General features: G+C 38.7%; 2 protein-coding genes across 14 annotated transcripts in view; both read right to left on the bottom strand.

Annotated features, from left to right (window-relative positions):
* Positions 1 to 18,690, bottom strand: part of LOC139939507 (homeobox protein Mohawk-like) — a 236,856-nt gene that overhangs the window by 48,658 nt on the left and 169,508 nt on the right. The window lies entirely within an intron of this gene.
* LOC139939983 (protein phosphatase 1 regulatory subunit 12A-like) overlaps positions 1 to 18,690 on the bottom strand; it is an 83,255-nt gene that overhangs the window by 16,685 nt on the left and 47,880 nt on the right. For 10 of the 13 annotated variants that reach the window (XM_071936160.1, XM_071936166.1, XM_071936171.1 and 7 more), the window contains 3 exons: positions 9,946 to 10,099; positions 9,412 to 9,638; positions 7,921 to 7,983 (listed from right to left, as the gene is read on the bottom strand). In XM_071936160.1, the coding sequence (XP_071792261.1) occupies positions 7,921 to 7,983; positions 9,412 to 9,638; positions 9,946 to 10,099 (444 nt within the window). The remainder of the gene's footprint in view (positions 1 to 7,920; positions 7,984 to 9,411; positions 9,639 to 9,945; positions 10,100 to 18,690) is intronic. The other 3 variants (XM_071936172.1, XM_071936173.1, XM_071936161.1) reach the window with 2 other exon arrangements.

Genomic DNA, 18,690 nt, shown 5'->3' with positions numbered 1-18,690 from the left:
AAAAAAACTGACTGACCAGTGACATGAGAAGCTCTCTGGTCCTGCTGCCCAGTCACTAAAACAGTAGAGGGCAAACCCATCCGAGTCATTACTTCAAGTCAACTTTCAATAAAATGACATATGAAAATACAATTGTACAAAACATGCCCCCCAAAAAAGGTCAAACTGACCATCTTTATGAGGATTAAAAACAAGCAGGGCCCCTTCTTACACTATAACTTCCTGATCCAAGTCCGGAACTTCCGGTAGATCCTAACCGACCTCCAGCGCCTCCATACCTGGAACTTGAGTAAGGACTGGATGCAGAGTAGCTCGGCGTACTCCCATATCGTCCGTAAGATCCGTAAGACATTTTTGGTCCACTTATAAGTTTTTTTTATCCTTCACAGAAGAAACAAAATCCTCGCTCTTTGGTTGAAATGTGCCGGTGGCGCAGAGCCTCGGCTTAATAATCCGGTTGTGTTAATCCTCGTTAACGTTGGAGTAAGCTAATCCAGGTCAAAGGTCATTCCAGCTGCCGATACTAATTTGCGCGTTTGCAGAGCTAATGAGAAGTCAGAAGGCCTCAACGTTCATCCCTTGTTTGCCCTGTCAATATCTGCCGCCTTGTGATGTCCGACCTACTCATACAGACATTCCTCAAATATTTCTCGGCATATTTTGTTCGCAGCATTCAGGGGTTTGCAATCACATCTGCCTCACTTCATACACAGGAGGAGAGAAAAAATCAGACTGATAAAGAGAGACGACGTATAAAAAAAAATCTTGACAGATGCTTCCACTCCGTTTATCCAAAGTCAAGGAAAGTTTAATCTTGTGATTTCAGTGACCAGTCCAAATTCCCATAGTGCTTAGTGTCACCAGTATGAGCAATGGCTTGTTGTTGAACTTTCAACAAAAGACAGATGAAGAATGGATGGATGCACTGGTCATGGACAAATTCTCTTTTATCAACAAAGCAAGAATCACAAACGTTTATCTTGTCGACAATAACAAACTAGCACAAGTCCACTGGTCATTCCACAGTCGTAGAGCTAAAAATCGAAATACTGCTCACGGTCTCCACAAACAAAAACACTGGCAGCACTTAAAACAATAGATGCCTGTTGAGTATAATTACAGCCTTCGTCAAGAGATGTACAACCGGGTACGCCGTTAGAAGAACCTCTGGGCCCCACACAGCGCATGGACAAGAATTCCTTTACAGTAACAATCGGCCGTGGAAATGCTCGACTCTCAACATATGTCATCTACAGCTTGCCAAATAGTGTTGTCATAGTAAAAGCCCTACACAGCGTTGTTGTTCACGGAGGGAGCATGCACAGTGCTATATTTAGCACTTGATGTAATGTTAATGGGTGCCCATATAGGTCCTTGGATGCTGCAACACAATACAGTCTGGCTGAGAAAGCTGTGCGTTTGATTAGCATATGAATCCAAAAGTTGGTTTCAAGTTGGAGGCCGGCCTTATATTTATCTGGGTTTCTCCCCCCTTTTATTGTCTGGGCTCCTGCGACTGAAAGAGATCCATGTATGGGCAGGTGTTGCGTTGGATCAATGCGAAAAGCCCAGACAGAGGTAAATTGGCCAAGCAGAAATAAAATCATGTTTCTAAGTTTGCAATATACCGATTCTAAGTGCTCATGTCAAAATATGAATAATCATGAAAAAAAGGAGTTTTGTAAATTTGATATTTGTTTTTGTTTGCCTTATCCTTTCTTATCTTGGTATATTTGTTTGTTTTATATTTTAAATAAATTTGTGAGAATAATTAACTGTAGGTGTTTCCTTGGACTACGTTTACAATAGATCATGCGACCTGTGACATCACATGTTTACAGAGAGCCACATAGCCTGGACTTCCTACAGGCAAGATTTGTACACAGCTCAATAAAAAGTTATATTTTATTGAGATTGTCAGAAAGGGGGCTTATTCTATTATTTTGGGAGCCAGTGAAGGGCAGCGTCCATTCCATATCAATTTGGCTGGTGACCTACATCTGCCAAGCAGATTCAACTGACCTCAGTATTAAGTTAATTTGATTAGCAGCTTTTAGAGTTTTTAACGGGATTCAGAAGGTCAAGTTGTTAAACTAGGGTGAAACAATGTATTAGTCATTGAATACAGTCATATGCATGAGTAAATTCCTGGTGCATAAGCAGCATTTTCTTTCTAAGTCATCAAAGAATATTTCAAGAGAAATATGTTATTATAATTATTTTGCAATATTTCTGCTAATGAAACCTAGTATGCCTCACAAGTGAACTTAATCACTGTAGCTTGCAAGCCTGAGGAAACCTATAAACAAGGGTGCTTGCTATGTGAACCAGAAACACTGGGGTTAACCCCTACTCTTTCACTGTAGCTTGCAAGCCTGAGGAAACCTGTAAACAAGGGTGCTTGCTATGTGAACCAGAAACACTGGGGTTAACCCCTACCCTTACACTGTATCTAGCAAGCCTGAGGAAACCTATAAACAAGGCTGCTTGCTACGTGAACCAGAAACACCGAGGTTAACCCCTACTCTTCCATGATAAGTATTCTTTTCTGTGCGCTACTAATCCTAGTACACAGGGATGGTTTAAAGGAACACGTTGCCTTAGATCGGGCGAGTTGGTCTTTGAAAAGCGTTTGCAACCGTTTGTTATAAAATGCATAATTAGAAAGATATTTTAAAAGTAGAATATAATGATCCACACAAGTATCACTCAAAATTGCGTGGTTTTCCTTTTATCTCTACGACTAACACGGTCGGCCATTTATGGGAGTCAAATTTTTGACTCCCATAAATGGCCGACCGTGTTAGTTCGCAAAGTAACAGGAAAACCACGCAATGTCAAGGCAAATTTGTGTGGATCATTATTCTACTTTTAAAACATCTTTCTGGTCATATGCATTCTATAACAAATGGTTACAAACGCTTTTCAAAGACCAACTCGACCGATCTAAGGCAACAAGTTCCTTTAATGTCTACCTCTACTAGGACCCTGGTTCAAATCCCGCCAGGGGCAATAGATGGATCGGGTTTTCAGTCCCTACCTGATTGCACAAGTTTTCTCACTAATAATTCTCTGTGGTTTTTCTCCCACATCTCAAATCGAAACTTCCTTTCTTGTCTTTAAGTTCGCATTTCTGAGAATTCTTGGCTTCACAACCATAATTTCAAAACAAAATCAATGAAAATCATTTACACCGATCACAGGTATCACAAATTTATGCACTTTGGGACTTGACTCATTGAAATGTGTTCACATAATCACTACCAAAACATCACCATCTTTCAGTAAACAAGATTTTGAAATTGTGGTCAACATGTGAGTACCCCTCAAAATTACACCCTTGAGGAATAAGTAGTCAGTGCTGTGTTTGCGCAACAAACTCAGGTTTCATGTGTCTCTAAACAGTGCCCCGAGGGTGCTCCATGGAAATGCGAACATTCTGCCCCATGAAGAAAATATTGTGATAAGGAAATGTGAGAAAGCTCTGGAGTTATTTATTGAGTGAGTCAAGAGAGAAAATAAGGATTTGACGCCACAAGGTAATTCCATCACAACACTGGCTTCCCATCATAAATCGTAACAACTTGATAATTGTGCCTAGGAACTGAAACAACACATGCTAATTTATTAAACCCTGTCAAAACAGAGAGAACGTTTAGTAAAACATGGCCCATGGAACCAGAGATGAACAGAAAATGTTAGCTACTGCGATCTGAGGCAGAATTCTAAAGTGAGGTGTACGAAGATAACAGGCAGGATAAGATGGCTCCAAGGCAACCTGATGTCCTCTCTGGTTTCTGGGTCTTTTTGATGTTGGAAACACTGTACGAAGTGGCAACTGCTCCAAAATACTGTGTCCAAATAAAAGCAGGAGCCCAAAAAGAAGCAGGAGCCCAAGTAGAGGCAGGAGCCCAAGTAGAAGCAGGAGACCAAGTAGAGGCAGGAGCCCAAGTAGAAGCTGGAGCCCATTGAGAAGCAGGAGCCCAAGTAAAAGCAAAGCCCCAGTAGAAGCAGGAGCCCAAGTAGCAGCCCAAGAAGCAGGAGCCCAGAGCCCAAGCACAAGCCCAATGAGAAGCATGAGCCCCAGTACAAGCAGGAGTCCAAATACAAGTGTGAGCCCAAGTAAAACCTGGAGCCCAAGTATGAGCCCAAGTAAAAGCTGGAGCCCAAGTAGAAGCTGGAGCTATCACATACAGAGCCCAAGCTGCAGCTGGAGCCTAAGAAGGAGACCAAGTAGAAGTCAGAGACCAAGGTTTTGAAAAAAAAATTTAGTATCAGTAGCATCTCTTCGTAGCCAAGTTTGAAAGTGGAAGTAAAACTAACAGAGAAGGTGACAAAATAAAAAAAATCCTTGAAAACAAAATCAATTTCAAATCATTTGTTTGCTGAATCCAAGAAAATTTCAAAGTGTTAGGTATACAATGTGCTTATTGAAACTACACAGGTCGAAAAACTATATACCTTTCCAAGAACCAATGAAGTGGAACCAAATGTGATTTCATTTTGTAATTACTTGTAAGAAAGACCTTTACCCTCACATCACTCCCTAATAAAAGTACACAAATGAAAACAGATTATCTCAAGGTTGTGGGACTTCTAAAAGAAATTGCCCGTAACTTCAATTGCGTTCGTGTTTGTCATTGAAACCAACCAGGGGTTAAGGTTCATTGCTGACAAAAAAGGTCTGAAACTACGATCCAAATAAAAGAACATTTGTTGAAATTATGACATTTCTAAAATTTTGTGACCCCTGAAGTTTCCAAACAATTTAAAGGGCTTTTGTGAACCGGATCCTCAGCGCTAGAGAAGCAGATCAATAAGCAAGATTTCTGTCAATTTAGAGACAATAATAAAAGTTCTGCGCTCCATTTCACAATGAGTTAAGATTGTTCTTTGTGTTGAATCAATCTTAATTGTTAAGCAAAGTGTTAAGCCATAACACAAATGACTATGGTAATACTGACAACTCATCTTAAAATGAATCTTATTTGTGAAATCCACTCCTGAACTCAGATGCAAGTCTTTAATTCCTCCCACTTGCTAAAATTTCACCCCAAGTCCAAATTCTCAGAAGAATGAGTAAGAGGGAAATCAAACTACGAAACACCGTCTGTGACACTGCACAGCATCGGGATGCCCGGCCGACAACACATCACAAGATAGTCGGCATACCATCCAGCTGACATCACTCGTTGCTATAGCAACACTAAGCCAGGTGTTCTCAGATGCTCATGGTTAGTATAATGAAACCTTCCTTTACACTTTTCTTACTATTCATAAACACAAACTGACATAATTGACACTTGACTGCCAAAGCTATAAAACCCAAGCTCTCTTTTTTCCACTCCTCTCTTTCACTTAAAGGCACTGGACACTATTGGTAATTACTCAAAATAATTGTTCGCATAAAAACTTACTTGGCAACGAGCGATGGAGAGCTGTTGTAAAACATTGTGAGAAACGGCTCCCTCTGAAGTAACGTAGTTTTTGAGAAAAAGTTACTTTCTCAATCAAAATGATAAAATACTTCAGGCCTGAAACCTTTTATTAAGCACTTGAAAGCACACAAATTTGTGCAACAAGGGTGTTTTTTTTCCTTCCATTATTCTCTTGCAACTTTGATGACCAATTGAGTCAAAATTTTCACTGATTTTTAATTTTATGCATTTGTTGGGATACATCAAGTGAGAGTACTGTTCTTTGACAACTACCAAACTTGTCCAGCGTCTATAACACTTGACGGTCAAAGCTATAAAACCAAAGCTCTAGTTTTGTCTTTCTTCTCTCTTTCACTAAATAAATTATAGGTGCCAGACTAAACAAAAATCATTTTGACCGGTCTTGAATTAAATTTGCCATCCTTGACAGATTTCCGCCATGTTGCTTTGCTCGTCAATCCTTATTCAATGCACATATTTGGATACATTTGAGGTAAACAGGATTTACAACTTTCAATGTAAGAAATTAGATTGGGGGGGGGGGGGCTGTGGTAACATCACAAATATAAAGCTGTGACGACTCTGAAAATAGTTGTGTAACAACTCAATGTTTCGACTAGTATGCTCTGATTGGCAGTGTCAGATAAACCAGCTTTTTGAAGAAGAAAAGAAAATACATAAATAAATCACCCGGGTCCGATTTTATAGAGCTGCTTAAACAGACAATGTTGTTGAACAATTCTCTGCTTAGCACACGACATGGTAATTTGGCACGGGGACTGCTCTTTTCGATAAAGTGATTTAGTTAGCTTTGGGCGATTCATAGGCTGCTGTTTGTTTTGCATTTCTACATATTCCTCCTTTTTTCGTAATTCTTGGTCTGATTGTTTTTCTAAGTCTTCTGTACATTATACTGTAATGTTTTTTTTAAACCTGAATGAATAAATAAATAAATAAGATCTGGCATCTTTGAAACTTAAAAACTTACTAATTAATCTAAAAAATGTAGTGTTAACAAAATAGTGTTTTCACCACCACAGCACATAACAAGGTTGCTTACAATAAAACAAAATATCTGCAAATCTCTTACAACTGAAAATATTACTGCATACAATATTAATGCATACATTACAAAATTTTCTTAAACTGTTGTAAACTTTGCAGCACAATTACATTACATGAACATTATTCCTTACTGAACCTGTACATGTATTTATCAACAGAGGGCAGCACAGCACTTTAATGGTGAACTCTAAGTGACACAGTCATTCAGTGATGCATGTAAATAAGAGACAGTTCCTGATGTAACAATTATTGCATGACAAACTGTATACAACGATTGTTCTTACACGAGTAGTTCATCTTTCAGTCGGCTTTCGTGATGAAATATACAACTGTTATACAATATACAAATTTGTTTGACAAGTACTATAAAACATATAGACCAATCCGACGAAACAAAATTGGTAGCGCCCTCTATTGAAAATAACCAACTGCGGTGTCTTTTTGTTCAATCTAGGCATTGAAGACAACGCAGCAAATGGAGCGCAGTGCTCAACACTTGCACGCCCGGTGCGCGTCGGATTGGTCTATATGCCAAACCAAAATTTTTCCCCTCACTTATGGAACTTGTTAACAAAATCAGCCCTAAAAAAAAAAGTATAAAAAAAACCCACTTCATTAAGTAAATCTCACAGTAGCCCAAAATACATGAGTTACTGAAAGTAGTACTCAATGACAACCCACTCACAGCACTTAACGAGTAACAGCACCCAATGAGTAACAACCCTCTCACAGGACTCCTTGAGTAATAGACCTCTTCCGCCAATCAGTGAGTAACTCCATGTGTAATGCACTCAAAGGACGGTTTATTAACAGCCCTCAATGACTAAACAGCCCAGCCCTCTTGCAGTACTCAGTGAGTGATAGCCCTTTCACAGGACTAGACGAGTAACAGCCCTCTTCCAGCACTCGGTGAGTAACAACGAATGAGTGAACAGCCCTCTCAATGCACTCAGTGAGTGACAGCCCTCTCAGACTACTCTATCTTCTCTCTCTCAATAGTACTCAACTAGGAACAGCACTCTCACATCACACAGTAAGGAACAGTACTCAATGAGTAACATCCCTCTAGATGCACTCAATGAGTAACAGTCCTTTTCTAGCACTCAGTGAGTAACAGCACATTGGCACTCTCACATCCCAAATATCAAATTCTCACCTCATACACTGACTGTTCATTCTCCAAAAAAAACTTAAGAAGGATGCGTCTACCACTTCCATCATTTTGGGAGTCAATTGCTTTGTGCACATTTTGACGAGTCCCAAAGGTGCAAGTAGGTGTAGTGTGGGTTGTTCAAGGGGGTCTATCAAAAACTTTTAAAGCGACGCCAAGCCAAGACCAGAGGCAATGGAGTGACCTCCGGCTGCCCTGTAATTCAAAGCCTGGTAAAAATTCCCGCGACAAAATGTAAATTCTTACCTTTTCTTCAGGTTTGGATTTCTCTTTATCTTCTAATGGAGAATCTTCAGATCCATCTTCATTCTGGACAGGAACAAAAGACGACGAGAAATATTAAAACCAATTCAAAACCAACAACAAACAAACAAAACAAAAACGTACAGGCTTGATTATGGCAAGAAAGCAGAACGGTGTTGCTAGCAAAACAATCAGAAAATGAAATGACAAGCGAGTGAAAATGACTTGAAGCCATTTCACACAAGAGCAATTTAGTAAGGCTACCTTGCAAATAGATTGCATAGTTGTAAAATTTTACAAAATGTTCCTCAGGTGAAAGGACAATAATTTCTGTACTGTCCAAGATCCCTTGTAAAATCTTCTCAAACATTGGTACACTTAAGCAAAGGACCCATACTACATTGCTCTCGTGTGAAAGGGGGCTAAAGATGATCTTGAGACAATGACTTCAGTGTTTTACTCATGATTTTTATTTTTATATATACAGCATAGTTGAATTTGTATATCAAAGTCAATAAACAAAGAAATACAGTACACAGCTAAAGGTTTGGCATTGATTTTTTTATTCACAGAAATAACAAAAAATTACTCTAAAATAATTTCATATTTACAATAGTTTTTCCTACACTGACAATCACTGGGTGCTTAAAGAAACCCACTTTGTGCTACAAGACAAAATCTCCTCCAATTGACCATATCCAAAACCACCCATCATTTACATATAAAGACATCCATTGCTTTATTTTCCTTAAAAAGTAGCTCATCAACATTCAACAAAATTCTTCAGTTTTACTTTCGCATTTTTAAACCCATTTACAACAGTCGTTTCTTTTGGAATGTTAGTATAAACCAGAAGCTGTAATGTAAGCCAAGGCTGTATATCTGTGACTTGCACAAAATACTTGTTTTTATCCAAAATGTTTCTGACAGACCAATCTATATACACAGTCGCATTGGTTAATACAGGTATGATATTTGGCCCTTGGAAACAAGTTAGAAAATGTTGCATTAAGTATAATTTGTTGTTCATTTTACTTTGTACAGCGCACTGATACCCACCTTTGTGTGATATAGAAGTTCTTATTAATAACAGTATTAGTAGGATAGGACCAAGTGTACTCTTCCCTAAACGAACGCAGTTCAATCCCTCCGTTATGGGTGGTCTTATATTCTTCTTTTAGCCTTCGAGAAAGGCTTTACGAGGGTCGAAACGTCAGGCTATTAACTATTTCTTGCGTTTAATAATGAACAAATAATATTTAACATTTTTAGTGCGCCAAGTCTGTCAATGATGACACTCCTGATTGAAAAACAAGAACTTTGCTATAATGTATTCATGAAGACAAAGACAATATGTTCCATAGGTCCTTTTGGTTGGTAAGCAGTTTACAACGGCTAATTATATTTTCTCAAACATTTAAGTCCTCCAATATTTGCTTATAGAAGTCAAACTACCTGAACGAAGAAAACCTTTCCATTCAGTGAGCAACATACCTCTTCATCAACATAAATTACCCCAGTAGCTCGTCTCCTTTCTCTAGGTCGACGACGGGAGATGGTCGAGAGCTTCTTAGCCGCTTGCTTCTCATCGTCTTCCTTTTCCTTCTCTTTCTCACGCTCTCGTTCTTTCTGCCGTTCTTTCTGCCGATCCTTCTCACGATCTTGCTCCCGCTCCTTCCTCAGATTATCCCGTCGCTCCTTGGCTTTGGCTTCATCTGTATCTGATAAAAAAAGATGGAGAGGACGAGGTTAATTACAACAAATGTTTGGTCAGAAATTTTGAAAAGGGAAATCAAATTTATTGTTTCTTTGATTTGGAGAAAACAACTAATAGACTTGAAAACAATTTTAAAAACTTCATAAATACCATTGCAAATAGTGCTTTTAATGGTTTTGTTCTTCTTAGTCGTCATGTTTCAAAATTTCAATTTACTTTTTAAAGGAATATTTCTCAAGACTCTACACTTACAAAGTGTTAAAACTCATTCTAAGAATGATTTCCTTCAAGAAAGATTTTGTTTTAGTTACCTTGGGACGGGAGTCTGGCTGAGCGTATAGAGCTTGGTGTATCAGCAGGAGTAGAACCACCACGCCCTGGTCTGGCGGTAAAGGTGGCCGTTGAGCTAGCTTTATTATCATCATTCAAACGAGCGGATCTCTGCGATGGTGGAGGCTCAGATTCCTTCAAAAAAAAAAGAATAACGAAAAAAAGAAAAACAATTAACAAATTTGCTGAGTACACAATTCAAACATTTTTTACGAGACAAGAGTAAGCTATGTTAAGTGTGAAGCTCACGGCAATAACAATATATAAATGTTAGTAATGATTTGGATTAATTAGCGATATATGGGATTAACGAATAAATGAATTAAAAAGGTTAGTCATGCATAAAGTATTCCTCACCCTCTATACAAAATTTCATTTTGTGCAACGTTAAAGAAAAGCATAATGTTAACTATGAATTAAACGGCTGTGCTTCCCAAATAGGCATTCATGAAAAAGTTGAATAGATCCTGCTTAAAACAATGTCACCCCTTCCAAAATTAACAACCCCACCCCCCAAGAAAATATGACAAAATAATCAATTATTTTCAGCTTGTTTAGTATCCCAAAATCTAACATTAATAAAAAATGTTGTGATAAAAAAACAAAAAAACAAGAGTGATTTGATGGTGTACTGACCTAGAGTTAAAGCAGGCATCTCTTCCGTCAGTGTTAGCGGACAGTGTAAAAGCCGGCCGGCCTGTTAGTTGTCTGTGATTCCACGCCTGAAGCTCTTTACTTCAACGGAAAAAAAAATTGCAAGCATCCCCCAACTCTCCGATTCGGCAAACATTTTTTACGTCTTAAAAAAAGGAACAAGGTTGAAGCCTAAACTCAGTGTAGCAAGTCATTTAAACCTTGTCTGCTTGAAAACGTAGAATCCAAATTAAGACAACTTCAGCAACACTTAGAAGCAGGAAATGTTTAACCAACATGTTGCAACACCCAATTTGTTTTTGAGTAACTTGCGGACACTTGCTTGAGCTATTGGAGGGTTTGAGCTCCCAAAGGAGAATTTATATTTTACGGAATTTATATTTTCTCTGGGTCAAATTTTTCATCATGACCATCGTTATTAAACTTCATGAAATCTGGGATTTAATGTACTTTTCCACACACCTCATTTGATTCATGCATTTTGCAAACCATCGCCAAAATATAGGAGAATGACAGTCAAATCATGCATATGTACTGTTTTCAAAAAAGAAAAGAAAATGTTGAGATATAATATAGCACAACTTAAACAGTCACTCCATTCCACATATCCTGCAGAATTTCTATTCCTAGACTTCAGCTTTTTTAATTTTCGTCAATTTTTTCAAAATATTCAAAGCTAGTCGATCAAACATTTATTGTTCACCAAGTTTAAATGACTGTTGTTAATTGAGATCTGTCAGTTTAATACAGTTGTTTAACACACAAAAGTCTGGGTGAAGGTTTAGCTTTTTAACAAGACTAACATTGTCACCTCGGTAAACAGGGATGGATTTGGCAATCTTGTGAAAATACTGCGACAGTTTTTTGCTGTTTTCTCAGCACGCAGACTACTTTTTCAGCTGAAACTCTCACATGTGGTTATTGTTTGTTTCATTGTAATTTTACCTATCAATCAGAAATTTTGTTGACAAAACCCAATCTTTGACCCTTCCTAGGCTGAAACAAGGCTAACGTGTATGTTTCATTTCATGTAAAAAGTAAAATCAAAAGGTTGTGATTGTACAAAAATAAACAATTCTGAAAGTAGGATAAGGTCTTTTCTTCAAGTCAAAACCGCTTGACCTTTCAAGTTGTCACATTTTAGAGAACATAATAAAAATAATAACCAGTTTTTATATAGCGTTTTTCACGCCCGAGGGGTTTCTCAAAGCGCTTCCGACATTATTACCCCTTGTCACTGGGCCTTAATTCATTCCTTAAATCATCTCAGCTCCCTGGGGAGTATACAGCCTGTGCGACAATTATATGCGCTACTCGGCTAAACCAATCACAAGAACCATCTCTGCCCTCACAGTTACCAATTTACCCCTGGGTGGAGAGAAGCAATTATAGTTAAGTATCTTGCTCAGGGACACAAGTGTCACAACCGGGATTCGAACCCACACTCTGCTGAACAGAAGCATCAGAACTTGAGTTCGGTGCTCTTATCCACTCGGCCACGACACCCCAAGAATCACATCAACAGCAATGGGAAAACTTTAGGTTTGAGCAAGATACTTTATAGGTCTTTGCCTCTCCTCCCTTTCAGGCATGAAATTTGGTCCTAGGAAAATAAATAGGAACGCTTTATGAAGTACAAGGGCTCGCCTACATGTACACCGAATTCAAACTCAAATTCAAAGGTGTTTCTGATCAGCAGAGTGTGGGTTCGAACCCCCAGCCGTGACACCTGTGTCCTTAAGCACGACACTTAACCATTGGTTCGTCCTGCGGATGGGACGTAAAGCCATTGGTCCCATGTGTTGTGTAACGCATGTAAAAGAACCCAGTGCACTTATCGAAAAAAGAAGGGGTTCGCCCCGGTGTTCCTGGCTGTGGCTGCTGTATGCACCGTAGCACTTTGTAAACCCTTATAAAGTGCTAAATAATTGGGTCTCCTAATTCATTACTGCAATTAACCTATCTTTCTGAGAGTTTGTATAAACTCAGCGCCTTGAGTACCTTGTTTGGTAGATATGTGTGCTATATAAGACTTCGATATTATTATTATTATTATGATGCTGGCTCGAGAAGACTTTTCAGGCTATTTCATCACATTTTAATCACAATCACAAGGGGAAAAAAAATTTAAAATCAGATTTAAGTAGGAAGAACATCATGCCTGCTCATGGTTTTAAGGCAAACAGAAAGCCATTCAAATATTTTTAATTCAGAAATAAATTCCGACAAACTCCAGGACTGCACAGCTGCTTTGACACTTAATTCTTTACCAAGTTAAGAACACCCTCGCAGGTTCAACTGCACCTTTAAAGCACTCAGTTTCAACAACAAGACAAATATGCTGGGGGTTTCAACTCCAAATTTCCACCAGGAGTAACGACATTTTGCATTTTGATTTGATGACCAGACCAGATCCGTGTCAACGATTTCCACAATAAATGGCCTAATTTGACAAACTGACCCAGATACGAGAAAACCTATGAACCAGACGAGATTTGTTCGGGGTGATAACATCGTCTAACTCGTCCCCTCCGGCAGCCTTAAACTCTTTCTCAGCAACCTATTCTATTATTCTCAAGAACTTGACACTGCTAATGTCTGTCAGACCAGCCAGAACTTCTTATTTGTTAGGTCTAAGGGGGGGGGGGTTGGCTTGTGAGACTTTATAGACTGGTCTTTCATTTGACGGAATGATTGGAATCTCACATGCTGAGGGCTAACTAGACAAGCGGCGGTTTTAAGTACTCTAAGATAGCGACCGTGAGGAGGTGTAAGATGACGAGAAAGATGAAGTCGAGACTTGAGATAGCTTCAAGATGATGATGACGATGATGATGATAAGGATGACGATGATGATTGAGACATAGTAGGGGAGATGGGGGGGTACTTAGAGGTGGTCCAGGAGATGAAAAAGGAGGGGAAGGAAGAGGATTTAAGAGGGAAGGGGGTGCAGAGCAGAAACATAAGATGATTTATATCTCTGAAGATACTTTTAAGATGATTTTAATTGTTAGAAGGGTCAGACCTTGAATTCGCTCCTGAAGGGGCCAAGCAATTGCCCTCTGATAAGGGGCACTATGAGAAAAAATTTCATTTGGATTGTAATTTTGCAATAGGCACCACAGCAAAAGCGCAGGGCACCATCGCAATCGCTGTTGGTGCAGTTGGTTAATTTGAGGCCTCGAGGGTGTTGATTGTTAAATGGACGGTGTTGAAAGGTAGGAAGTGACGCAGCAGCAGGTGGGAGGGAGGAGGGTAGTGGGCAGATGAAGGAAAGACAAGGCTTTTGAGACTGAGTGAGATGAAAAAAACAAGATATTCAGACTCTTTGAAGAGACACTTGCCTCTCATTTCTAACTTGCCTAGATTTACTCAAACTTAAATAACTTTTGTTCGATTTCTTGGAATGTGACCAGAAATGTTTTTGTTGCTGTCTAAGTTGCACTCTGTTGTCATCGCAAATCACCTGGCCTATGACAAAGCTCGCCGTTTAAGGTGTAGGCAAGCACAGCAACCCACAGGAAAGTGGATACTGGCAACTGACATCAACACCTTAACGGCATAACAACGTGGTTTATCATTGAACATCACTTGCAAAAAAACACCCCCCCCCCCCAAAAAAAAAAAAAAAAAGAGTTGCGAACAATGTCTGCGATAATTCATTGGAGATGTCTCTGTTGAAAATGAGTACTTAAACAAAAGGGATCTGAGGTGTTTTGAGGACGACATCGCTTCGCTTTCCTGTGCAAAACCAAAAGGGACATTGCTAAAAGAAAATAATAAAGTCCAAACAATGGGAGAACAAAGAGAAGACCTTGATTGATGAAGTGAACAAAGATGCATGTTCATGTTTGCCTTTTCATGCGACTTAAATTTAAGTAGAAATTTTACTCAAAACTTTAATGTGTATCAAATTCTTCATTTTTTTTGTTAAAAATAAAATAAAAAATCAAGTTTTTAAATTTTTGGCTTTCATCTTAAATAAAATTAATTGCCAGCTTTGAAACGCTTCAGCTATCCCTAAAAAGTGCAACACATTGCAGCGGACATGAGCCTCATTTACATAATGATCATTAATATTCAACCAATCAGAGCTGTCGGAGGCACCGTGGGAAAATGTCCTGAGAGGCATCCGGGGTATGTGCGGTATGCGAGGCAGCCTGCGCGTCATGCGGAGAGAAGAAGGGAAAGATGTTCCTTGTCTAATTAAACATCAACTGTCGACAAGACAAGTAGACAACACCTTAAAGGGGCAAGCTGTCTTAAAAGGGGCAACCCTGGTCTGTCAAGCCGTTCTGTTTGAGTATTTCAAAATGTCACAATTTTGTAACGCAATGACATTCACAACATTAAGCAAAAATTAAAAATACTTCAAAAAAAATTCTGCCTTTTCAATAAATTTTAAACACTCGAGGGCCATTTCACAACATTAAACTTTTTTTTTTAAATACTTCAATAAATTTACTCTTTTTAAATTTAACTTTAAACACTTGTGACCAGTAAGAGGAATATAGATAAAGATTTTGCTTGCAACTACTTAAGGAAAGACAATGTGAAACGGCGGTCTTTCGTTTCTTATTAAAAATTCAAAATTTACATCAATGTCCTTAGGGTGTAGTGCATCATTCCAGGGCGCTCACATTACCATTAATGCAGAGACTAAAACGACTGTTTTGTTTCCACGAGTGGCACAATAAACAAGTCACATTTTTCGGAATCCATCCCAATCGTGCACAAGGACATTTGTGTCTGGTTAAGACACATGACAGGGGTAGGTTGTGAATTAGTTCATATGTTAACACCATCTGTGGTGCATCAGGGAATAAATGGCACCCTGGTACACAGATGGGATTGGAGTTATGAATGACCCTCTCTCTACACTAAGCCATAAATTGCTGCTGTGTGTTTGTGGTGGCTTGTACTGATCAATTTCTAACAGGGTAATAAAAGCATTGTCAGCGACCCTGGATGTAATAACTAGTCTTAAAGAGTTCTTTAATTGTTTACAGTGTGACAACGCAGATTTGTTTATGCAGGAAAACAAACAATAAATAAAAATCCGTCCCTCAATCTGTTGTTTTCTTTCTTTGTTTTAACAGACACTGCAAAAACATTTTCAGGAATTCGACAATGAGTTAAAATTTGCAGATACTCATAAATATTCATGATGCAAGATGGGATTTTGAGTTAGCAAAGTAAGCTCTAAGTTAGCAAAGTGAGGTATTGAGGTGGCAAAATCCAGTTAGCAAAGATATTGAGAAGGCGGAATCTAGTTCGCCAAGACAGATATTAAAAAGGCAAAATTTAGTATCAGCAAAAGAGAGATATTGTGAAAGCAAATTCTAGTAAGCAAAGACAGTTATTGTCAAAGCAAATTCTAGTAAGCAAAGACAGTTATTGAGAAAACAAAATCTAGTTAGCAAGGGAGAAATATCGAGAAGGCAAAAACAAGTTGCAAAACAGCTATTGAGATGTCAAAATCTAGTTAGCAAAGACAGCTATGAGAAACCAAAACCTAGTTAGCAAAGACAGATTAAAAGAGGATCCACGTTATGTTGAGTTTAAAAAGAGACACAGTAGTAATTACAGCAATGAGATTTGACAAATGTGAAATTCCTGAAAAGTAGCTCATGAACCTTGGTTCTTTCTCATAGACCCAGAACCTCTCAGATGTTACAAATCAAGATGTTTACAAATTCTGTGCGTCATCAGAAATGCAAAACTACAGATTTTGACACATTGTGGACTATTTGTCTCCTTCTGGTGGTTGGTTTACTTCTTTCAAGAAGACTTAAGATTAGGGAGAGTCCTAAAATCAGGAAAAACCCTGAGACACCAACTGCCTACATGAATATCTAGTCAATCTAACGAGAGATGATTAAGCAAGAAAGTGATACTTATAGTACACAACTCAAGAACAAGGTTGAGGAAATAATGTCATTTCAATATCAAGAATTAAATAAAGCCAATTGAATGTAGTGTAACAGTGTAATGTTACATCAATGTACAAATTTCTTTTTCACCATTGGTGATGAGAGTAAGTGTTTTTATTTTGTGCTAAGCGCCTTGAGACCTGGCATAAGGCGCTATATAAATCCTCTTTTATTATTATTACTATTATTATTAACTGAAAAAAGAAAAGAACGAAAAAAACAAACATTCGGAGTTCTTGGTCCGGTTTTGTCATTAAAACGAATCCATGATTCAGACACTTGTCAGGCTTCTACCGGCCGACCAAAACGGCAAGCGCAAATGAGACGAGCGGAGTACCAGATTTACCCTCGGACCTGTCGTAACGACGACATCGCGCGTCACAACTTTGTAAACAATCAAATACACATATACAAACTCTGCATCTCTTACAGGGTACTTAACAAAGCTTCCATCTATATCAGTTCACAGATATTTGTACAAACTAAACTTGAAATGATTTGTTTCCATCTAGACATTTTGAGGTCAACATGAAACAGGCAAAATCCACACATTTATTTGTTTGAAAGTTACACATCCTTCATGCCATTTTGTTTTTGCGTCTAGCATGCAAGTTTACATGAGCCTTTCTCCTTACTCCAGAGGAAACACACATTCTGTAAAAAGTACCTTACAGATTTGTCGTTTATTTTGGGAATTTTTTTTTAAAGATTTGATGATTTGGTGATTTGATGATAAAGCGGATGTAAAAGAAAGAAAACAAATCATCATAGAGCTGCTTACGCTGGACATTTTGCTTCTTTATTTATGTGATGGATTTTAAACTGTGCAACTTTTGGCGAGTAAAGGAGTTTAACCCTCTGGTGCACAAGGCAGTCGCTAGCAACACGTCAAATTGGACTTTGATAAACAGTCATAACTTAAAAACCACAACACCCATAAATAGCGCCCTCATTTGGTTCTTTAGAGCGATTGTTAAGCTTTCGTGTTTGTTTTTTTTAAATTAATCTGTGCACCAAAGGGTTAAGTATTCACAGTTACGGTGGTGATCTGGCGAAGAAAATGAGCAAGGATGTCACTGAAAGTAGTGAGAAGGGATTCTCTAGGGTTTCACTTCCCCAGGGAATAGATCTGTAGTGTGAACAAGAGAATGCACAATTTACTTCACAAACATGCAGACTATCAATACGACACACAGCAGGTGGGTTACAGGCCAATTTTACACGTACACAACAAAGTGACTAAATCAAGCAACAATTTCAGCTGGACGCCAACACATCGACATGCCACGTTTGGAAAGGAAGCACAAGAAGCGCAACACAATCGGGCCTACGCTTAATTTCTTTTTTCACAACCCAAGTAAAATAGGATCACAACTGGGGGTTGGTTTCACAAAGATAGTCTTAACTTAGGACTAGTCCAAGGACTCTTTAGGAGTTATTAAAAACTTAAGGCTTGTCCTAAGTTAGGATGAGTAACTTGCCCTAACTCGAGATAAGACTAGTCTTAGTGAAATCCATCCCTGGTCACATTCTACCAAATGACAAAGTCACTTTTTGATTCAGCCTCAAATACAAAGCGTATCTGAGTAGACAAAATATTTGCATATGAAAGTCGCGTATGTGTAAAACTGGTCTTAAGATAGGGTGCAAATCTTCCAAAGTTTGCCAAAGGCTGCCGTGCAGAGTTACGGTTGTAAATTATTTTCTTAAAAGCGATAAAAATCCTGCGAGTGGATTATGATGGTAAGGTTTGGTTTGCCCTCCACCATTTCAGTTATATGCAAACGCTTTTGAAGGATAGTTGGAATATCTCTGCAGATGCCTTAGGTTGGATTCGAACCAACACTCTGCAAAAGTCTCAAGCAGCTTACAAGAATAACTATACAAATCATTACTCGCAACTGAGAAGCTGAACTTCCAAGGATGTGCCTGCAACGTGGTTAAGCAGCAGCCATGCAAGGGTGCCTTTGGCCACAGATCACAAAGCCAGAGTTTGACACATTTGATTTTTCGGGAGGAAAAACCAGAGAGCCTCAAGGAAAGCCGCTTTGGCATAGGAGAGAACCAACGCACAACTCTACTTACACATGGCCCTAGCTGGGATTCAAACCAGGGCCACAGTGGTGAGAGGCGAGTGCT

This window comes from Asterias amurensis, chromosome 7, assembly GCF_032118995.1.
Source record: "Asterias amurensis chromosome 7, ASM3211899v1".
NCBI classification, from domain to species: Eukaryota; Metazoa; Echinodermata; class Asteroidea; order Forcipulatida; family Asteriidae; genus Asterias; species Asterias amurensis.
The sequence above is the reverse complement of the archived record's forward strand: the minus strand, read 5'-3'. Positions and strand labels throughout refer to the sequence as shown.